At 58.3% G+C, this 21,665-nt stretch overlaps 3 protein-coding genes and 1 long non-coding RNA gene across 8 annotated transcripts in view; 2 read left to right on the top strand and 2 right to left on the bottom strand.

Moving 5' to 3' along the window:
- LOC119063721 (uncharacterized) lies at positions 1-2,181 on the bottom strand. Its single transcript, XR_005085236.2, has 4 exons — positions 2,098-2,181; positions 1,032-1,246; positions 643-758; positions 1-224 (listed from the first exon to the last, which is right to left on the bottom strand). It is a non-coding gene; the product is annotated as an uncharacterized LOC119063721 (long non-coding RNA).
- SMIM44 (small integral membrane protein 44) lies at positions 2,164-3,055 on the top strand. Its single transcript, XM_053658149.1, has 2 exons — positions 2,164-2,365; positions 2,563-3,055. The coding sequence occupies exons 1-2, from the start codon at positions 2,164-2,166 to the stop codon at positions 2,793-2,795; spliced, it is 435 nt and encodes a 144-aa protein (XP_053514124.1). The 3' UTR covers positions 2,796-3,055.
- On the top strand, positions 2,834-6,910 carry SMIM24 (small integral membrane protein 24). 2 transcript variants are annotated; one of them, XM_053658147.1, is made up of 5 exons: positions 2,834-3,540; positions 4,321-4,465; positions 4,750-4,855; positions 5,140-5,211; positions 5,798-6,910. In XM_053658147.1, the coding sequence occupies exons 1-5, from the start codon at positions 3,415-3,417 to the stop codon at positions 5,937-5,939; spliced, it is 591 nt and encodes a 196-aa protein (XP_053514122.1). In that variant the 5' UTR covers positions 2,834-3,414; the 3' UTR covers positions 5,940-6,910. The 2 variants fall into 2 exon arrangements, with proteins under 2 accessions (XP_053514122.1, XP_053514123.1); XM_053658148.1 differs by having other exon boundaries at positions 3,079-3,540; positions 5,140-5,202.
- Positions 6,911-10,916: 4,006 nt separating this feature from the next.
- NFIC (nuclear factor I C) overlaps positions 10,917-21,665 on the bottom strand; it is a 68,212-nt gene continuing 57,463 nt past the window's right edge. For 3 of the 4 annotated variants that reach the window (XM_037165284.2, XM_037165282.2, XM_037165285.2), the window contains 2 exons: positions 21,281-21,366; positions 10,917-17,094 (listed from right to left, as the gene is read on the bottom strand). In XM_037165284.2, the coding sequence (XP_037021179.1) occupies positions 17,077-17,094; positions 21,281-21,366 (104 nt within the window). In that variant the 3' untranslated portion in view covers positions 10,917-17,076. The remainder of the gene's footprint in view (positions 17,095-21,280; positions 21,367-21,665) is intronic. The other variant, XM_037165286.2, reaches the window with a different exon arrangement.

The following is a 21,665-nucleotide window of genomic DNA, read 5'->3' as shown; positions in this document are numbered from 1 at the left end:
CTGCGGGCCAGCAACAGCCCCCCTGTGAGTGGTGGAGACTCCTGGAGGGCCCGGGCCCCAGGAGGTGTGGTTCTGGGGCAAGACTGACGTTTTTCCTCAAGGATCTCTGAATTTCCTCAAGGATCCCACTACTCGTCCAACCCCAAATGCATGGGTTTTCCACAACAGGCGGTTTTCCATTCCTCTGGACGCCAGGAGGAATTTGTTTGTCCTGCAATTTGGTCCTAACACGAGTCGGAGTTAGCACAGACCCCGCAGGTTCCGGGTACGGCACTGCTCCCACTCTAAACAGGTTCCACTTCTGGGGCTCCTGTGCTTTAGACCCACCAGGGTTCCCACCAGCCCCTCACACTGGAGGCCTCGCTAGAACAGCTCACAGAACTCAGGAAAGGACTCGACTTGCCCATTCATTGCAAAGGTCCCAGAGGAAGAAGAGACAGAGCTAGGTCCAGAAGGGTCCTGAGCGCCACAGCTTCTGTCCCTGTGGAACTGAGGTGTGCCACCCTCCTGGCACATAGAAGCTCCCTGAGTCCCTTCCTTTCGGGTTTTTAAGGAGGGGCCTCTCTACCTGAGGCACCTTGATGAAATCATTGCTGGTGGCTGCAGGCAGGGCTGAGGGTGGGGCTAAAGGTTTCCTCTCACCTGTGGTCGGCTTTCGGGTCTCAGCTCCACCCTCGTTAGCCTGGCTCAGGTACAGTGGGAGGGGTCAATTAAGAAGCACCAAGGGGCCCTCTCACGCTCATCACTCAATGCCGAACCTGGATGTGGACGAAGACCAAGTAGAAGTTTCTTATTGCGGCATCACGGGCACCCCTTCTTCCTGGGATCTCTTCAGGGGCCCCGTATTTGCCCTGATTCCCTCCCCAACTCTGGACTCCTCAGTCCCCCCCCACCTCAGGCTTTTCATGGCCCAGGGCTTGGTGGCTGGGTCCTGGGAACCCTTCCCATCCTGGCAGCATGCTCTGGGCCTGCTTCCCTCTGGGCCCGCATCCCTCAGGGCGGCCGGGGCCACTGTCTGTAGGGGATCTAACCTCGTTTGTGCTGAGTCCTGTTTACAGCCTGGAGTTTTCCAGCTCCAGCCTGTTTCCAGCCTGAGCTCCACACTCGAGGTCCAGCTGCCCTTCCACATCTCCACTTCGATACCGATGAGGCACCGCTAACCCAGTGTGTCCCTGTCTTTCCTCGTAGTACTTCTGAAGTTGTTCCTCCCACAGGAAATAGAAACTCCATCATTCTAGGTTCTCAGCTTAAAAACATGCAGGTGTGACCAGTTTAAGACCTATCCCAAATCCACCCTCTTCCTCCTCTCCTCTACCTCCCCCCAGGTCCAGCCCCATCATGACCCACCCGGATGGACCAAGCTCAGTTCCCTCAGCCCTGGTCCCCACAGTTTAGCCTCTCCACATCAGCCACCAGAGGGCGCCACTGAGCACTTGAATCAGATCCCTTCTCTGTCCACAGTCCTCCAGGGCTCCCACCTTCCTCCTGGGAAGAGCCCAAGTCCCCTGGAGGTCCCCAAGGCCCTACACCACCTGCCCCTCCCCTCCCTGCCCTCATCTCCGCCCTCTCCCCCTTGCTCACTCTGCTCCAACCACAAGGGCCTCCTCCCTGTTCCTCCAACATGCAGGCACAGACCAGCCTTGGGATTTTCACACAGGCTGTTCTATGCCTGAAACACTCTTCCCCCTGGTTCCATGGTACCCCCTGGTTCCCCCTGGCACTTCCATAGCTGGTTCCATTCCTCTTTTGGATCTCTGCTCAAATGCCATCTCAGTGTGGCCTTGGCAACCTTATTTAAACTTTAACTCCCCTCCTAGCAGTACTGGCCCCTTGGATCATTGTCTGCCCCTCCCCCACCCCATCTCTAAGGTTATGTTTTCCTCAGCCCATTTTCCCACTTTGAATGTTTCCTTGAGGAGGGCAGGATTTTCCCAGGAGAGGGAACAGCCCATGCAAAGGCCCTGAGGTGGAGATGTACAGGGCAGCAGCAGCAGGTGTGGCTGGAGGCCAGTGAGGGAGGGGGCAGCAGGCGGAAGTGATTTTCGCTGTGATTCATCCAGGCAGATGGTGGCTGTAGGGAAGCCCCAATCTTCTTACCCAAAGCCCCTTAATACTTCCGCTGCACAGGTCACCTCTGGGCCTCTCCTGCTCCAGGTGGCTGCCATGCCGGCACTGGTGGATGAGGAGGGGGCGGAGAGCTGGAGCCAGGCCCCACCGCTGTATGAGGAGTATCGCCCACCGCCGCTGGATGCCATCCGCCTGCCCAGGTATGTGCTGTACCTGCTGCTGGCTGCGCTCCTGGTGGTGGTTGTGGCCTACGCCATTGTTGGGCATCTCATCAAGGACCTCGCCCACGACCTGGCCGGTGAGCCCCAACCCACCATGAGCCTGGCTTAGGCTAGTGCTGGCCACTGGGGGAAGGGGTCCAAGGGTCCCTCCCAGCCAGGGAGGGTAGGAGGGTGGACAGGGGACTTGGGGAGGCTAAGGGTCTCTATAGGTTCAGGGCAGGGGGTCGGAGGTGGGCAGGGTCTGGGGAGGCTCCTCACCCGCCTCCTGCCACAGACTGGGCCTTTGGCCCAAAGCCAGACCAGGAGGACGCCCCCCGGGAGCTGCGCCCAAGCCTGGAGGGCGAGGATCTGGAGGAGCTAGACCTGCAGCTGGCCCTGGCCTGGCAAGGTGATGAGGACACTGGCAGGCATGGCGAGGGGGCCCCTGCTGTAGCCCCTGCCCCCCACCGCCCCTCCATCGCTTTCAAGGAACCACCCATTCAAAGCTCCTTCTGGAGGCTGAGCTGAGCCAGATGCCAGTCCTTGTGGTGTGGTACAGATTGGACTTGTGCTCGCCGGAGCCCTTCCCCACTGGCCTGCCCTGTCTGCAGAGACCCTTCTTCTTGGCCGGCAGGCTCTGGGGGCTGGACGCTGACCGTTCCTGCACTCCTGCTCCCCCGCCTCCCCCAGAACTTAATTCTACCCAGCCTCTGCCAAGCTGCTGGTGATCTGTAAATCGAGAAAGCAAAGGAGATTTTTAAAATAATAATAATGGTAGCCAGCCCTTACCTAGTGCTTCGTATGTGCCTGCTATTGTGCTAAGCCCTTTCCATGTATTATCTCATTTAATCCTGAGTGGGACTTCGTGTCTCCATTTAACAGATGGAGAAAGAGAGGCACGCAGCCCAGAAATGACCTGGCCAGGGTTCTTCTCCCACTTGCTCTGCTGGGCTCCCCTACCTCCGAATCTTGTCCTCCTGCACCCCTCACCCCACACCTCATTCCCGGCTCTGCTGCTCTGCTGTCGGACCTGTCTCTGGGGGTCCTAACTTCCCAATTCACCTGAGAACTCCGGGGGGACAGTGCCTGGGGCTTCCTTCCCTTCCAAACTTTGCACAGGACAGGACGCACAGTAGGAGCTTCATATATGCCTGCTGGCTGGATGAAGTGGGCCTGTTCTAGGGTTGGGGTGTCTGAGCAATGTCACATGAGTGACTCATCTGCACGGTGGTTTTATTCAGCCCACAAGAAAGGAAGAGGCTCCAGGTATACAGTAGGTACTCCATAAATGCATGTGCAATGATGCTGGCATTCTCCAGCCCCCCAGGGGCCCATGAATGTCTCACAGAGCCTTGAAAGTGTGAGGCCCCCATCCCCCTGGCCTTCCTGCCACGTGCCTGGGCTGTGGCTGTTCCGTGGCAGCCAGGGTGGGGTCCTCCTTCAGCCAGGCAGGGCTCTGTATCTGATCAACCCAGGGACCAAGGTTGATGGGCAGGAGAGCCCTGAGCCTGAGTCATCAGCTGCCAGGGGTGCCCTATTCTCTGGTCACGTGGGAGTGGCTGGGTTTGGTGGTGGCTGGTGGGCACGTGCTTATCCCGTCCAGTCCAGATACTCACCCCATCAGTGCCTGTGGGTCCCCAGGGGTCAGGGGGCCAGGATGTGGCAGCATAAGCCAGGGGTGAAGGTGACCCGAGGTCACATGCCAACTCTGGCTGTTTCTGCACAACCTCGGAGCTCCCGGGCTCCCTGAGCTGCCATGAAACGGAGGCGGCCAACTCGTGGGGTGTCAGGGAGGAGACAACGTGACACATACGAGTGCAGAGCCCCGGCCCAGGAGGGGAGGTCAGGGCCGTCTCTGTCTGACCCCTGAGGCAGGGAGCCTGCGTGACCTCAGGGTTGGCAGTCCTGGGCGGGCATAGGGCACAGGTGCCAGCTTCTCCGGGTTAATTGTTACACCAGGTCCAGAGTCTGCCCCCTTGGGGGCGGGGGGGGGATGCCAGCCAGGTGGGGTGAAGGGAGGGCCCCTGCCCCGGACCCACCTGTGCCTTATCAGGGGCTGGGCAGGGCCTCGCCCAGCCAGAGAGGGCTGTGCTCACCTGGACGGCACACTCCGGCTGCCAGCTCCTCCACGACCATGGAGACCCTGAAGACCCTTCTCGTGCTCAGCGCCCTGTTCTTCTTGCCCGCTGAAGCCCAGGGTAGGGGTCCCACCCTGGCGGGTGGTGTGGGGAGGGGTCATGGGGATGAGCTCACCGCATCCCCTGAGAAGAGGGGACAGGCAGAAGAGGCAAGGGGCCAGGCCACGCTTGGAGCCCCTCCCGAGGCTGAGTCCCTTTCTCTCAGACCCATCTCTGATACCCAGTCCCTTTCCAAGACCTGGTGTGTCTAAGCAACCCTGGCTCCCTTCTCCTGCTCACCTTTGGTGGGGGCCTCACCCTCGCCCATCTCTGAGTCCCACCTCCCTACCTTCCAACGGCCACAGGACGTCGCCTGAAGCCGTGGCTGATAGGCCTGGCTGCCGTCGTGGGGTTCCTGTTCATCGTCTTCGTCCTCTTGCTGGTCAACCATGTCTGGTGCTCCAAAAGGAGGTGGGAACCCCCAACGCCGCCTGTCCCTTCGCCCTTATCCCTCCCCTCCTTCTTCCCCAGAGTGCTGGCCACCTCCTCCCACTTCTTGACCCTCTGCAGTTCCTTTCCCCTTCTCCCCGTGTCCCTGCTTAGGCCCCCACCCACAGACCAGGATAGCCTCGCCGCCCACCCCTCCCTGCTTCCTGGAGTTCACGATCCCTAACCCTGGGGAGACTGGCGCTCGGCTATCTGCACTTCCCGTCCTTCGCCCGCCCTCACCCCTCCTGTCTCCATCTCTCCTGCAGAGATGTGGAGGAGGAGGCCATGTTTGGAATGGAGCGCCGTGCGGTCCAGGACACAGGCCTGAGGTACTGCCTGTGAGTGTACATTGGTGTGTGAGTGTGCTTCGGGGTCTGTGCGAGCCCCTTCCTGGGGGAAATAGGTGTACACAAATGACCGCTTTCTATCCTTGAACACTTCAAGCATTTTCCTACCCCAGGGCCTTTGCACTTATTGTGGGCTCTGACTGGAACCCTTTCCCCATATCTTCTGGCTGGCTCCTTCTCCTTCAGTCCCTGCTCAGATGTTTTCTCCTCACAGAAGCCCCTCCTGACCCCTACCCAGCCCATTGTGCCACAGCCATAAGGTCAGGACTAGGGGGTAAAGGCTTGGGGACAGGAGCGTAGGAGCTGGGAGGAGGCCAGCCTGGCTGAAAGACTCTCAGCTGAGCCCAAGATGTGCCACCCACCCACCCATCCACCTGCTCCTCCGTGGGACAACCAAGCTTTTGTTCCTGCCTTTGTGAAGTGGAAACAACAATGTTGCCTCATTGGGGTTGTTTTGAGGACTCGGTGAAGGTGCTTTCTGTAAAACACTCATCACGAGGCCTGGCCAAAGTAAGTGTCCCTTGCATGGGAGCAACTGTGTTTCTTACTGTGACCTGGGGCCTTTGTGTTTCTACAGAAGAGAAAGCAAGAAAGAGAAGACAGAGGAGGAGAAAGAGAAGAAAAGAGCCATGAAAGAAGGAGAGAGCAACGTGGGGCTGGAACTGGAAGAGAAAGAGGAGCCCGGAGACCAGGAGAAAGCCAAGGGCACGTGCATGTGAAGACTGTCTGCTCACCTCCTCCAGGCAGACCCCCAGAGATGCCCCTTCCACACTGTATGACCAATGACCTGGGCCTGAAACCACCGAAATAACTCCATGTGGCTTGTAAACATAGCGCCCGAACAAAGAGGCCCGGACCTGCCTTCCCCTCCAGGAGGGCTCTTTGCATCTTACGTGGTCTCTATGTACCCCTCCCGACTGGCCCTGCTTGGTGATTCTTCCTGCACTTGGTTATGAAGACACCCCCAAGCCCCCACAATCTCAAGGCTCCCCCTGCTTCTACCCAGCGTCTGGTTCTTTCCCCTCTGCCTGGTATCTCTTGGTCAGAATCTCTCTCAGAACCATTATGGGCCATGGGCTGTCTCTTGGGGACCTGCATTAAAAAACCGATCAGAGCCCTTCAGAAGGGCTCCTGTCGTGTCCTGGGACTGTTTTCTCTGGGAGAGTCAGCTTTCGGTTTGGGGGCGACGCCCGGGTACCTAGGGAAGCTTGGGCGCACAGGTGCCCGGACGGTCAGCGCTTCGCCTGCAGTCTGCATCTGGCTGCCCGAGGCCTGGACTTTGAGCCCCCAGGGGTGTCTCTCGGGCAGTGCTCGTTTCCTCCTCCCCCGTGTTTTGGGTCACATAACTTTGTAACTCAGTTTCTGAGAACTGGGTCTTGGAGGGGGCCCAGGACCCTGTCTTTTCTAGGGATGGAACAGCGTTTTCTCCTCGTAGTTTCCAGTCTTCCCTTCTCACTTTCTCTGGGCCCTGGACCAGCCTGGGATGTTAACTATTTCTTCATGGTTAGATAATCCTAATGAGGACTTTGACAAAGTATGGCATTTGGATCTTTGTTTTGGGGCCTGTACCCTGGGGGTGGTAGGACCACCCAAAAGGTTTCTAAGAAAACTTCCAGACTGCCCGCCAGGTGGGCAGGAAAACTGTAAATGAAGGAACGAAATAAACGCCCTAATAGGTGCTCCTACTGAACACCTGGCATCTTAATCCTCTTCGTCTCCATTGTACCTAATTAGCTCATTTTCTAGTTGAAAGTACTGAGGTTTTAAAAGCAGAAGGCACTGGGGCAGGTGTCCCTGGCTGTTGTTGACAGAGCTCCCCAAATATGGGAGTGTTTGCAAGCTGTGGCTAAGGTTAGATTTGGGGGTTCGTGTCCCAGGATGGTGGTGGTGGGGTTTGGGGTGGGGGGTGTTCTTTCTTTGCCCTGTTTCCTACCTGGGAGAACTTTCTCTGCAGTGCTGTGTGGCCCAGGGGAGGTGGCCTGACCTCTCTGAGTCTCAAGTCGACTCCCCTGCAATGCGAAGGCAGGAGTTCTGACCTTCAGAGTCTGAGGCTTGAAGGAGACACCGGGGCTTAAGGGCCATTGCAAGGCCTGGCACGTAGTAGGTTCTCAAAAAATGAGTTCCCCACCTTTCCTGAGCCTCCCCCTCTCATGGCTCTGGCTGTGGGGAATGAGGGGGTCAGGGTGAACTTAAGGGAGATAGGGTGCTCGGATGCTTGGGACCCTGGTCCCCTCCCCAGGGAGCCCAGAACCCAGGAAGGGGGCACCACCTCCCACTTTCTGTGGCACTGGCCACACCCTGCCCTGGGGTGCCCTGGGCAGCCCACTTCCTCCTCCAGCCAGGGCTGCACCCCAGAACCTGCTGGACAGAGGCAAGAAGAGACCAGATGGACAGATTCTGGACGACCCCCAGCAAACTCTTCCAGCGGCTTTGGTCCCACTGCAGGTTCAGGCCCAACCCTGCGAGGCCTTGGGGAGCAGGAAAGAAAAGAAAGAAGGGTAGGCCCCTAACCTGGTGGTCAGGCTGCTGACCCTGCGCCGACCCTGCCCACAGGGGCCCAGAGGAAGCCGTAGCTGGTGGGGCTGGGAGCCACGTTGGCCTTTTCTTCCTCATCTCATCCTCACTGCGGTCATTTGGTGCAGGGAGTCTCATGACAGGTGGGCCCCATCCTCTCCTGGCTCCGCCCTCCCTAGCCCTCTCCCCTCTGAGCCCCACCCCTCTCGAAGCCTCTCTCCTTTCAGTCTCCTCTGAGGATGCGGGAAGGGGTTCCCAGGGGAATTCTCTGATTCAGAATCCGTGGAGGCCTCATATAACCTGACTTCCCTCCTGACTAGCTACCTGCCAAATGAGGTGGCTTCCTCACCGAGAACCCCACCCCTTTATGCACGTCCAATGGGATCTGCAGCCTGTCATCACCTTCCCTCTTACCACATTCATTTATGCACCCACCTATTTATTCACATCCACTCATCATCTACTTATCCATCTGCTCATCCAACCCTTTCTCCTTCCAGCCGTCCATTGTCTCTCCTTCCTTCTTCCCTCCATCATCCGTTCCTCTGTGTCCACCCCTTTGTCTGCCCATCCACCCAACCATCCACTCACCATGTGCTCACCCACCCACCTTCCCACCACCTAGTCACGTGTCCATCTGCTCATCCATCCATTCATCCACTTATTTGTCACGCACCCATCATTGGTCTATCCTCCTTGTCTTTGCCCATCCACCCGCCCACTGTTTTGAGATCTAGGAAGCCAAGGGACCAGATTTGGTGCAAGCCTGAACTCTAGCACTTCCTTCCTGTTCAAACTGGGCAAATGTCCTCACCTGCCTGAGCCTCAGCATCCCCTTCTGGACAATGGAAACAAAAAGAGTTCAGGGCTCGGTCTCTGGGAGAATTGTAAGAGTCCAATAAGGACTGTAAGCCTGTATTAAATTGGGTTATCTGGGCTGCTCTTGTCTCTACAACAGTGAAGAGAAGGAAGGAGAGGAAGGGTGGCAGTTGGAGCTGGAGGAGGAAGAGGAGCCTCCAGACCGTGGAATAACGGTGAACGCTTCCTCATGAAGGCTTCTCCCACCTCCTCCACGCAGCACCCAGCGTTGCTCAAATGCCTGCTCTGCGTCCTATAAGAAAAGACCTGGTTCTGGGGCCAGGGAAATGACTCCATCAGGGTGCAGTGTTCCTTAAAGAAGAGGGCTCAGGATGTACCCCAAAGTCTTCCTAGAGGGCTCTTTGCAGTTCCCTGGGCATTACACATACCTTTCCCAAACTTGGTCTCCACCTGATAATTCTTAAGCTTGGCGGGCACCCCTGGACAAGGAGCTTGCCACATCCCCATGACCCCTGCCATCTCATACCTCTGCCCCGTCTGCATTGCAGGAATCTTTGTTACCCACCGCTTGATCTTTTCTCACCTCTGATTTCTGCTGCCCTTTGGATTTTATCAGCGAAGCCAGCTCTTCCTCCTGCCCTCCTACCTCCAAGATCTCGAGGCCCTGCTCCCATGAGTTCATAGAAACCACTTGGCTCCCAGTCCCTCCCCTGGCCCCGGTTTTCATCTCTGCCACATGCGAGCTGCCTAGGTCTACTTTTCACTGCAAAAGGGAGGGTGAAAAGGTGCTGTGCAGATGGTACTGTCTTTGCGTGACCCAGGGCAGAGCCAACCCTCCTCCTGTAATCTTGCTTTTGCTGCTTCTGAACATGAACTTTGAGCAGGCTCAGCACAGGAACTGTTTCCTGGGAGATGAGGCCGCTCCCACCATATGCCCTGTCCTGGAAGCTGTGACACCCAGGAGCTGGGGTTGGAGACTGCACATCACCGTCACCCACTCCTCCTGTCCGGCACTCCTGGTTCCACAGAGAGACTTGGAGCCCCAACTTTCTGGTTGTGTAACCCCAGGCCAGTAACTTCATGTCCCTGTGCTGAAGTGTCCTGCTCTGTGAGAGGGCAGGAAAGTATCTGGATCCTTCCTGAGCTTTCATGGGGATTCAATGAAATAATGCCTACAGAACTCCTGAGCACTGAGCCCAGAACCTAAAAGGCACCTCACAGATGTCAGCTTCTCCTTCCGCTGACATGGTGACGACAGGGCAGGGCAAGTGAGACTTCCCACTCGGACCAGGGGGCGTGCTGCAGGTCAGGGCTGCGTTTCCTCACTGCAGCCTGGACGTGCAGAAGTTTTCTGCTTCAGTCTCCTCTGTGCACAGGCTGGGGGTTCACAGTGGGTGGGGTGCTGGGGAGGGAGGGGAGGGAGAAAGGAGGGGCTGTCTGAAGGTTGCAGAACTAGGGGGCATCTACCAATTGGCGGGATCGTTTTGGGGGGGTTTTCACAAGTCTGCCTCCCTTTTATAGCGTTTAGTGGGGACCCGGGGGTGGTAAACGGTCTGCAGTGCTGGGACAGTCCCCCAAAGCCAGTAACTGCTTCATCCTATGGGCCAACGGCTGAAGAACAGAGGCTTCTCTTGAAAAGACCAGACTGAGTCCCCAGTCTTCCTGGGCCCTTCAACTCAACTGAGCCCCCTCCACTGAAACCCCCACCCAAGCTGACTCCCTACCCTCTACTGAGGCCCTGATCCTATATGTGCCCCGCACAGAAGAATCTCCTGCTAGTGCCCCCATTTCCTGCTGCAGGGAGGGGCCAGAGAGTGGGGATAGGGACAGAGGTGGGTAAGGGTCCCTGTTGACCGCTGCGCCCAGAACCTGGTTTCTGGGTCCAGGTCCACAGTCTTCCCACAAGGGGGCGCCAGAACCTCACTGCTGAAGGCAGAAGCAGCCTCCCTTCCTTGGACTGGAGAGGGTTGGAGCTGTCAGAAGCACAGCTGGGAAGGGCCAGAACCCAGAGCTCACTCAAACCCACCATCTAAAAAGCAGGTCTCTTCCCCTCAGCACTGCCACATTTGGAATTGGATCCTCCCTGCGGGGGGCCATCCTGGGCACGGGGTGGGGGGTGTTGAGCAGAAGCCTGGCCTCTACCCATTCAATGCCAATAGCTTCCCCCAGTCATGACCGCAGACATTGCAAAAAGTCCCCTGGGGACATCTGATGTCAGGTTCTCAGGACGCCTGCCGGCTCATCCAAAGTGTTGGGGTCCTTGCTTCTACTGGCCACCTTCCCCTCTTCCAGCCTCTTCCCTTCACTTTGATACAACACGGAACAGTCTGCACTGAACACAGAAAGGACCCAAGACAGCCAGAAAGAGTCGAAGCGTAGCTTGTTTAATTTTTATACATTTTTCTTTTTTATTTTTTGCCTTTTATTGAATCTTTTATGGAATCCCCCTTTTTCTTTTTCTTTTTTTGCATAGGGAAACAAACAAACAAAATGATAATAGCCAGAGTCACTTTCTGTAAATGGTACTTAGGCGCGTCTGCAAAAACCGAAATGACTGCATAATATACAAGGTTATGATTGGAGTATGATGTGAGGGAGCAGGGCGGGTGAGCCAGGAGAGGGGGCAGGCTGGGCCCAGGTCTGCCCAGATGTCCCCGTGTCCCCCATCCGGTCCCCACACTGGGGAGGAGGAGGAGCAGACCCAGCCAGAGCCTCTCCTGACCTGGGTTCATGAGCACGGGTGTGTGGGTGTGTTACCCGGTGTGTGCGGCAAGCAGAAAGCAAGAAACAGAGTAAACTATCCTGGTAATATCAGTAAAATATAAAATGAGAAAAAAAACCTCAAAAATATCTTGGAGGAAAAAGAAAATGAACAGCAACACCACCAAAAACTTTAGGGAAGGAAGAGAGGGGGGGGGGAAATCAGAGGAAAAGGGGTCTCTTCCCCTCCTTCCTGTCGGCCCCTGCCATGCTGTGGGCTCTGTCCCTTGATCTACCCTCTGCTTGTCCTTTCCCCATGTGGGGTCCTGGGGGTGGGAGGGTGGGAAGTGGGAGGCAGGGGCCAGGACCCCTGAACTTGAAGGGGCTTTGGTTTGGGGGGGCCTGGCTGGGACCCTAGATAGGAGGATCAACAAATAAAAGTGCTGATACAGCTTGGGGATGGGCTTTGGGGTCCCCAACCATGGGGCTGCGGGGGAGGCTCCTGTCCCCTTTCAGGTGGGTCCCCTTCTAGCCAGGAGGTGTGAATGGAGGGCTGTGGGGAGGGGCAGCAGCTTGGGGGTGTGACTTCCTTCCCCTCCTGGAGCCTTCTTCCTGTTAGATCCTGCCTCCTCTTTCCCGAGGCCTGGCTTCCCCCACTACCCCTGGGGAGCTGGGGAGAACCCCAAAGCCACACCAGCAGACATGTGAGGCACTGCTTGGGAAAAGTCTGTTTTGGTATCACTGGCAACAAGTCCTGCTGGTATCGCTTTGGGTCTGTCTCCTTGCCTTGCTGGGGGCAAGGGTCGGGCCTCTGGGGTCAGTTCAGGCCCCACACACTGTGAAACACTTAGGAACGGGTGGATGGTGGGGGAGGCTGTCAGCTTGCAGGTGGGACTCTTTAGAAAGTGCCCAGTGGCGCAGAAATGGAGATGGGAGGATGTGGAAGAAGCCAGATCTGAGGGTGGATCTCTGGAATCCCTTTCCCAACACCCTCCAGAAAGAAAGTAAAAACCAGAGTCTCAGAGACAGATTCCAGGCCAAAACAAAAAGTAGCCACTGTATAATCTGTATAATAAAAAATTCATATATATATATCCATATCCCTCCACTGAAGGTCAAAGTACCATGGGAGAGGCCAGAACAAGGAGGGGAGGGTCCTGTGCGCTGCCTTCTCTGAAGCGGGCAGGACGGCTGCGCACGGCCTGGGGTCCTACACGGGGGCTACTGTCTGGCCAGGTCTGCCTGCCCCTGGGACGCTGCTGTCTCTGGGGACAGACAGAAGGCTCTGGAGCAGAAAAGGGATCTGCAGGGCTGAGCCTGGAATTGTCTGCTGCTTGGGGAGCTATGGCACCCCCGAGTCTCCTTTGGGGCTCCTTTCGAGTCTGATTGTCTAGCTCAGGGTGGGACTCAGAACTCAGCCAGAACCTGGGTTCCAGACCAGCGCCAGGGCCCCGAGCCCTGTCCCCAGTCAGACAGGCCAGGTCTTCTCACACCTCCCTCGCCACCCTGGTGGGTGTCTGGTGCCCTCAACCGAGAGCGGGATGGGGGCAGTCTGCTTATATTTGGGAGGCCCCCCTGTTCTTTTCTACAGCATGAGCTGGACCCCAAGGGCAGGCTGAGGGGTCAGCATGGGTGGGGATGGATGATGGGTGGTGAGTGACATGGGCTTGGGAGGGGCCTGAGAAGACCTCAGTTTCATATATGTAAGAAAAACACCCTACAAAAACCAACCCAACAAAGGCCCCTATTCCCGGACCTTGGCACGGATCCGAACTGCTGAGTGGGGTCAGGGGTCTGGTTCCTGGCGTTCCTGCCTTACTCTGCCTGCAGGGCGGCGCCTGGGAATGCTGCCCCACAGGGACCCTACAGCTTTCCCAAGAAATGGGGACAAACAGCCCCAGGATGACGCGCTGGCTGGGGAGGAACTGCCCACAGGACCCAGCAATGGTGCCAAAAGGGCGAGATCACACAACAGGGGACAGGAAGGGTGGGCTGGGCAGGGCACAGAGCACAAAAAGCAGAAATCAGCCACATGAAAACGGACACATGTGGCCTCGGGCTCTCCAGCCAAGTGACGGGTCTGAAGGACACTGTCACGGCAGCCGAGGCCGAGCTCTGGGCTTCCCCTCCAGCCCCTGGGGCTTGCCGAGGCGTCTTGGGCAGAAAACGTGGGATGAGCGTATGATGGCTGATGAAAGCTGGGACCTTTCTACAGAGTCCCACCCTGCTCTGGAGACAGTTGTGAAGTCCAAGGGGGTGGCAGCAAATAAATGGGGACCACTGTCCAACTGGTGTGCCCCCCAGGTTGGGGCCTGAGGGCAGAGAGTCCAGCCCTCTGGTCCCCCCCCGGGCCACCCCCACTAACCACCTGCTATTCTCTCACCTGTGGTTGAGTTGAAGGTTGAGGAAGTTGGAACTTAAAGAAAGAAAAATAAGAGAAAATAAAAAACAAGAAAAAGACAACAGCATGGCCAGCCACCCAGGCAGAGACCTGTGATGGGGTGTTCCCGGCTGTCCCTGACCCCTCCGGCCACCCTAACTGGGCCTCTGCTGGCTGGGCTAGGCCTACAGGTACAGACAGACAGGCATTGCATATATCGAGTTTGGTTTTGTTTTTTGTTTCATACCAGATACCCTCCGTAGTCACAGCTGGAAGACACAGAAGTGGGTGCTGGGGGTTAAGGAGAGCGCAGGAGGGAACGGACACCCGATGCCGGTCTCCGGGGGGGGGACAAGTGGGTCCTTTGGCAAGAAGGAGGGGGTGCACTGGGGAAGAGGGAGCCTCTTTGGGGTGGGAGAGCAATCTGACCCTGAGCCAGAGGGATGCCAGCCTGCATGGAAGGCGGGATGGGGGGTCTGGCTGTCGGCAGGGCGGCCACCCTGAGGGCGCTGCCTGGGGTCGCGCATGCACGAGTGGCATGGGGGGGGGGCTGGCGGCCCAAAGGCCTGCTCCTGAGGTCTGCCTGCTGCTGTGGGTGGGGGCTTCAGAAATGACCCCTTGGAGCCCAGGGGCCGGGCCGGGGGTGGCAGAGCACCAGGGAGCACCCCCAACGCAGCAGGGGCCGTGGAGACAGAGCCCAGGGCTGGTGGGGCGTGGGCGGTGGGACCGATCACGGGGCGATTGCTCTTTTAGCATGTATTTTTTTCAAAGTTCTTGCTTATCATCATCATTATTATTATTATTATTATTATTATTTTTACAAATAGAAATACATCCCTTTTCCATTTTTACTTTTTATTTCATTTCATTGTTTGTCTTTTTCTTTTTAACTACACGAGCAGGGCATGCAGCTACCTTCGCGCTGATATTGTTTAAAGGTAATACTTATTCTCGGAAGGCAAGGCACATCATGTGGTAAAAAACTTCGTGCAAATTAGGAAACATGGACTTTTTTCAAGGTATTTTTTTGTATTTTTTTTTAAAGAGGAGGGGGCAGGAGTGGGGGCTGGGAGGCTGGGGCGGGAGATAGAGCCGGTAAGATTTGCCATGCAGTGTCAGCTCCAGCGAGCCGAGGGCAGGAGCCAGGTCATAGGAGTCCTCGACTAAGCACCATGCAAAGTTAGATCTCGGGGGGCTGCCAGGCGCCCCCTCCCCTACCACGCCTACCTGCACCCTGAGGGTCCGGGCTGAGAAGCTTCCGGATGCCCGAGCTGCCCTTCCTCCCTGCCCTCCCGAAGAGCGGCCCGTGCTTTGGTCCCCAGCGGCCACCTGGAGGGGCCCTGGGGATTCATGGACAGACCAAGGGTTCTTGAACCCCTGCGGACAATGGGAGGGGGTGTTGATGGGGAAGGGCCTTGGGTCTTTCTCTGTGTGATAAGTGGGTTCGCCAAGCCCCTTGGGCTGGTTTGAGAGGAAAGTCTGGTTTCTAGAAGTGTTGGGGTGGGGGGAGGCTGGCCAGGCCCAGGGGTACCAAGAGAAGAAGCAGAGGGCCAGGCTGCAGATGAGGCGGAGGCCCTGCTCAGGGCAATAGCTTTGGCCTAGGCCCGGGGTAGGGGTCATGGTGGGGTACATATTCCTCAGCGCCAGGCGTGGAGGCTGGAGGTGGCCAGTGGGGGCTCAGATGGATGGGCTTGGAGGGGTCCCTGTGTTTGGGTCTTGTGACCCTGGAACACCTAGCACTCCCTCCCAGGCCCCCCACCCAAGATGGTCACCCTGGGGTGGGGGCGGGAATGGGGCTGGGGAGCCGGGGTAGGGGGGCACCCGGTGTCCCCAGCTTAGTGTTTTTGGAGCGGCTCAACGGAAAACGCTTAGCAGATGGGAGGCCCCTGTGCAGCACAGGGCCCAGAGGCGCTGGCACCCCCTCCGCCAGAACTCCCACCCCATCCAGGGTCACACGAATTGCAGTCCTTCTGGGGGCCCAGCTGCAACGCACCTCCCTGGCTGTGCCCACTTTGGGGGAAAATAAAAGTGCAAACTGTAGTCCCCCTTTGGGCTGAGAGGCACCAGGGAGGGGGTGTCGCTCCAGGATGTAAGGCACTGGCAGAGGAGGCGTGGGGGGGAGGGGACACCGGCTTCCCCGGACCTCACCCCTGCCCCCCACGCCTCAGCATGGCAGGATGCTTGGGGGACACCCAGCTCTGCCCCTTGGGCCCACTGGGGGTCCCCATCTCTCCGAGGGGAGCATAGCAATGAGGGGTCGGGGACTGGAGGTGGCAGGGTTGTGGGGGAGGGATGGGGAAGCCCACGGCCACTCTCACGTCTCAGCTGGACAAAGAGGGGCGGGCGGTGGGAATCAGGCACTTAATCCACTCACTGTCACCTCCCACCTCCTCTGGGTGAATGTGGGGGGGGGACCTCCCCTCCCAGGGCTCAGTGGATGGAGACTCCAGATGACCCCCTTTCTTGAAGACCTCTGGGTCTTTCCATTCTGCCCCCACAGCCCCTTCCTTGGAAAGTGCATTTCTTACAGTGTGTGCAACGTGGACCCCGACCCCGGGGGTGTGGAGCCGCAGGCAGGTGCAGTGGGGGGTGGCCTTCTATGCCGCTGGGCGTGGGGCTGGGGGGGCAATTGCATAGAGACTTCTCCTCCCAAACAGACAGGCGCGGGGATGAAAGGCCGAGTCCCAAGCCAGCCCAGCACATGCACGCTTTGGGGCAGGCAGACATCCCATGGCTGACGGCAGGGCACTCCTGAGAAAGAATCTGCCACGCGTCCTTGTCCCCTGGTGGTGACCAGGGGCTCCCACAACCCTCTTCTGCCCTTGTCACTTCCCTGCCCACACCGGCCTCCTCAGTGCCTGCCTTCCTGCTTGGAAACACCAACACCAGTGTGGGAAGCCTGGCCGACATCCTGGCGGTGGTGACGATGGGGGTTCGGGGGGAGAGGTGGCCTTTCTGGGTGTCCTGCCCCATGGGGCCTGGGCACTGTTGTGGGCACCAGGCTGCGCTCACCTGGTCCTGGTGGAGGTGGAGGCAGGCACCTGCCCTTCCCGAGCAGCAGCGAGAGATGAGTAACGTAGGGAGACCCCTGTGGCACTGTTAGATCCTCAGGCCCTCCGCCGGGGGCGGCAGGTCCACCGGGGGCGGCAGGTCCAGCTGTGGCGTCCCAAGAGTCTGCAGCGCTGCAGTCTTCTTTACCTTTGTCTTCTTGCTTGGGTGGGTTTATTTTTATGAATTTTTTCCCGTTTGTCTTTTTTTTTTGGCCTTTTTTTCTCTTTTTTCTTCCTCCTGTGTGTGTATGTTTGTGTGTTTTGTCTTTTCAGCTGGGCTGGGAGTCGGCGGGATGTTCTTGCTCGCTCTAACTTTCCACCGAACACATGGGCTGGGGGCCGGCTGTGCAGCACCCCCGGGATGAAGGAGCAGGGCGTGGGAAGAAATCTTTCTTATCCCAGATACCAGGACTAGCCGGCCCCAGGGGGACGCAAACAGAGAGGGAGAGAAAGGAACAGACGTCAGGCTCTGCCGCTGCCCGCGCCCACCTCCCTGTCACCGGAGAGCTCTGTCTACCCCCAACCCGGACCTGTCGTCACTTGCTGGGTGACCCTGGACAAGTAACTTCACCCCTCTGCAGGGCTGCTCGATAAAACACAGTATGCCCTGTGAAATCTGATTTCCTAGAAACCTTTCAGTGTAAGTATTTACTGAGCAACTTCCGGAATAGACTCGCTTTTAACCCTTGTTTATCTGGCATCCGAATCAACCTGAGCAACACATAGGGTTTTTTTTTTCCTTCCACTGAATTGGGCAACAAGCGCCCTGAACCTCAGTGCCCCGCGTGAGAAATGGGGGATGTGCCGTTTCGCTCTGCATCAACCTGATGCAACACTGTGGCACTGTGACCGGGGGGTGCTTCCTTTTTTTCTTACACATTCTTCCATTTAACGATTCCCCCCGACTCCTGTGAAGGGGGGACCACCCCGTTTCGCAGTGGAGAAAACTGGGGGTTACAGAAGTCAAGTAATTTCTCCAAGACCACCAGCGAGGGAAATGGAAAGCCGGAATGTACACTCAGGCCTGGAAGCCCCAGTCCTCTGCCTTCCCTCTGCCTGGGGGCGACCCCTTAGCGGCCCTGCAGCCAATCAGGACCCCCACCTTGCAAACTGGGAGATAGAGGCTTCTGGAGGGGCGGCCTGGCTGCGCTGCTACACAGACCCTTCCCCTGGAAATGCAACCTCCCTGCATGGGGTGGGCCTGGGGACAATGGCCCGTCCCTGAGGTCAGGGCAGCACTGGCCCCCACCCCTGCTGTAAATCAACAGCATCGCCTTCAACCAGACCGCTCTGCAGTGGCTGGGCCACCCCATCAAACTGGTGCTGTGGCTCCCAGCCCCCAACCTCCAACCAAGTTCAAGTTCATCTTGGCCATTACCTCATGTCTGGTTTCCCTTGGCAACCAGACAGACTCTAGGCGTGGCCCTCTTCGGTGGTGGCCGGCTCCCTTTGGCCCTTCCTCCCTCCTGCCTCCCTTCCCATGCTGGCTGCCCTGCTCTGGCCCCGTAATGAGGGTGGCACCCCCAACTCAACATCCTTCCCCTCAGCTGAGAGGGAGACCGAGGCAGTACAGTGCCAGGGGTGAGGTCTGGGCTCTGCCATCCCCCCCCGCACTGGCTGAGCCACCGGTATGGTTTTGGGCATGTGGTCGCTTAACCCCTCTGGCCCTCGGTTTACTCATATGCTGAAGGAGTGCGATGGGCTGCAGAGCGGAAAGGGTGTGGCGCAAAATGCTCGGCCAGGGGCAGCCCGTCACTCAGGAGAGGGGGTGAGGTGTCAGAGTCCCTGGAACCCCCGCTGGGAGCCAAAGCATGGCTGGCACAGGATTGGGGGGATTGATGGTGAAACACAGGGAGGGAGTGTGGGGGTATGGAGAAGGCGAGTAATTAATTGACCAGGTGGAGATCGATGGACATTGTTCAGGAGGGGGCACTGATAGAGGAGAGAATATTGATCAGGGGAAGAGGGCACTGATGGAGGCTAGGGGAGGGAATATTGATCAGAGGAGGGGATATTGATCAAGGGGTAGGGGCACTGATGGGGAAGGAAATATTGATCGGGGAGGGGACACTATGGGGTGGAAGGTAGGAGGGTGCACAGGGAGGGAGAGAAGCCTCTGCAGGCTGGGGGGTGGGGGCGGGGGCAGAGGAAAGCCAACCTGCCAGGAATAATGGAGGCAGAGGCAGAAATGCTGACAGGGCCAGAAATCAGAGGCCTCTAAGCTCTACGGCCGCTGCACAGGGGCTCCGAGATGGGGGAGCAGCGGCTCGCTCAAGGCTTCTCCCTCCTCCCTTCCCTCCTTTCCGTGGGGGAAGGGAGGCCTGACCTCACCCAGGGTGCCCTAAGTCCAGTGACCCAGGGTCCAGCCCATGCAGTGCCAGTGGGGTCCTCCCACCAGAACTGTACTCCCTGTTCGCTCAGACTGGGGGCCGTGACTTCCCCATAACCCAGGGTCCCTAAGGAGCCTCTAGTCAATTTGCCATCTCACTTCCCTGCTTCCCCCCTACCAACATCAGTCCCAGAAAACTCCAATTCCCAGACTGGCTGTGCCCCTCCCTCACTCTAAACCCTTCCATAGCTCCCCACAGCCCCCAGCCAAAGCCCATGTTTAGGGTTTTCCACATTCCAGCTATTTCTCCATTGCTTCCAGCCTTTGTCAGTGCCTGGCCAAGACGCCCTCGTCCTTCTCTGCCTGGCTGGCCTTTGCTACTGGGATCCAAATATGCCCCCCCCCCCCACGACTGAGGCAGCAACCCGAAGGCCTCTCCTTGGAGCTTCACCAGCCCTGTCCCACCCCCGTCATCCCCCTGACCAAGAGGGTGCAATGAGAAGCCTGTAGAAGCAAAGGCGCTTGTCTCGGTTTCCCTCCCGTTTTAGGCTGTCACCTGGGGTGGGCCCCTTGGGCAGAAAGTGAGGAGGGGGGTGGCTGGGGAAGGGTGAGGCAGGCAGGGCCCCTTCTCTGCTGTTTTTGTTAACTTCGGTTCTGAAGCAATCAGACGTTCCCAGCCTCCTGTGGGGAGGGGCGTGGGGCGGGGCAGGGGAGGAGAGGCCTGGCTGCAGGAGCTCTGGAGGAGGGGTATTGGCACTGCTGCAACTTAAGAGAGGGTGGCCATGGGGGGCCCAAAACTCAAAGCAGGGAGTGCTGGGATCACCCTGGCTTGCTGAGTGACCCTGATCAAGTGAGCCCTCTGTCCGGATCCCTGCCGGGGCTCTGCAGGACAGAACAGTGAACCTGCAGGTGTGTGGGGGACGGCCTTGGCCTTCTGGTGCTCTTTCTGGATGAAACTGGTCCCCTAACATCTCAGGCCCTTCAAAGGCTCCCCAGAAGGAGAGACAGGGAGGGTGAAGCAGGGCTGGGTGTGAGGAGGAGGGGGGGACAGCGCCCCCTGTGCCCTTTGAGCTATAACCAAGCCAGCCTTGGAGGGTCCCCAGGAGGCGAGGCTGCGCTGGGTGGCTCCCTGGGCCTGGTTAGCATGGCTCTGATCTCAGTGGAGAACGGAAGACGTGGCTACCTTGCCCCCACCTGTGCTCGTGGACTTAGTTGCAATAGAACCCCCCCTGACAGAGACTGGAGGGTCTGAAACTGGCAGGACTCCCCAAACCTCCACTCTCTGTGGCCTGGCGGTTTGAAGCAGCTGGGGAGCCCTGGGTGGGTTTCTCAGAGTGCCTGTGGGAGCTGGTGCTGTCCTTGGGCCACTTCACATTCTGCGACACTCTCCCTAACAGGCGCCAGTAATCGGAGGTTCCGAGGTCCAGCCACCTTTCTTGGACACTCTGCCAACACACTCCTGGCCTGCACACAGCACAGACTTGAACCCTGACCCGAGGGCTGGAGTCAGAATACATGGGAGGGGGGCTGAGGCCACTCCCCACTCCTCCAGAATCAGGGAGCCAGCCCCAGTTTTGAAGCCACCGGGACCCACCCAGCCCTGCACTGCTGTGCAACCTCAGGCAACTTGCTCCTTCTCTCTGAGCCTCCTGGTCTCGTGCTCAGCCTCCCCCACCCCAACCCCGGGCACTTGCAGCTGCAGTACTGCCAGCTCTGCCTCCACGGCCACCCTCCCCACCTTGCAGGCAGTAGCCTGAGGTAGAGGTGTGCAGGCTTCACTGGGAGGCCCCACCACCTGTCACAGGCTGCCTCAGTTTCCCACCTGTCCCTGGCTTTCTGGAGTCCTTGCCACCCCCTGCCTCCACCCCCCTGGTCCCTCTGGCCTATGACATGGAAGGGGTGAAGACGGCAGTGGGGGGGGGTTGCCAGCTCAGGCTGACGTGCTGTGTGATCCTGGGCAAATCCCTCAATCCTTCACCTCTGTGGCCTCAGTCTCCTCATCTACACCGATGGGCCTGGGATGGCGGCGGCCCAGGAGGGTCTCCCGGCAGGGAGCTGCAGGGAGCATTTGGGGCTCCAGCCATACTAGAAGCCCTGGAAGGGTATGGGAAGCTGGTCCCCCTGCCATGCCTAGTGGCCACTATGCCACAGGTACAGTGAGGGAGGGGTGGCATGGGATCCAGCAGGCTGGCCTCTCCCTGCACACCCAGGCTGGCCCTTCTGCCCTGGCCCTCCCTCCCCGCCACCAGCCGGCCTCTTGGCCCCTACCTGTGCCTGATAAATGCCCGCTGGATCCCTTGGTCCTAATCCCACAAAGGAACGGTTTGCAGGGGACGTGCCGGGCGTAGAGTAGGCTGCGGGGAGGAGAGAGACCGAGAGCCCGTTAGCGAAGGGGGCCGCACGGGAGCACCCAGAGAGGGTGGCCGCTGCCCAGGGTCACGGAGCACCCAGTGCCCTCCCTCGGCCAATCTGGGCACCCAGAAAAGCCCACAGTTGCAGGCCCCTGGGGTCGCTGGGGAGGGGTGTCTGCTGGGAACGAAGGCACAGGATGAAAGATTCATAATTCAGAAACCGCCTGTGAATTATTCAGGGCGCTCCGCTGCCTGGCCCATCCCACACGGGCACCATCCATTATTGAGGCTACTGTATTTAT

The sequence above is a fragment of the Artibeus jamaicensis genome, unplaced genomic scaffold (assembly GCF_021234435.1).
Source record: "Artibeus jamaicensis isolate MK-2021 breed Jamaican fruit bat unplaced genomic scaffold, CSHL_Jam_final scaffold_537, whole genome shotgun sequence".
NCBI lineage: Eukaryota > Metazoa > Chordata > Mammalia > Chiroptera > Phyllostomidae > Artibeus > Artibeus jamaicensis.
This window is presented reverse-complemented; position numbering and strand designations above follow the sequence as displayed.

Coding starts and splice junctions, on each gene's coding strand:
- SMIM24 (XM_053658147.1), top strand. CDS start 3,415: ATGCCTGCTGGCTGGATGAAGTGGGCCTGTTCTAGGGTTGGGGTGTCT. Junction 4,856..5,139: donor GTCTGGTGCTCCAAAAGGAG/GTGGGAACCCCC, acceptor TCTCTCCTGCAG/AGATGTGGAGGAGGAGGCCA. Junction 5,212..5,797: donor ACAGGCCTGAGGTACTGCCT/GTGAGTGTACAT, acceptor GTGTTTCTACAG/AAGAGAAAGCAAGAAAGAGA.
- SMIM44 (XM_053658149.1), top strand. CDS start 2,164: ATGCCGGCACTGGTGGATGAGGAGGGGGCGGAGAGCTGGAGCCAGGCC. Junction 2,366..2,562: donor CCTCGCCCACGACCTGGCCG/GTGAGCCCCAAC, acceptor CTCCTGCCACAG/ACTGGGCCTTTGGCCCAAAG.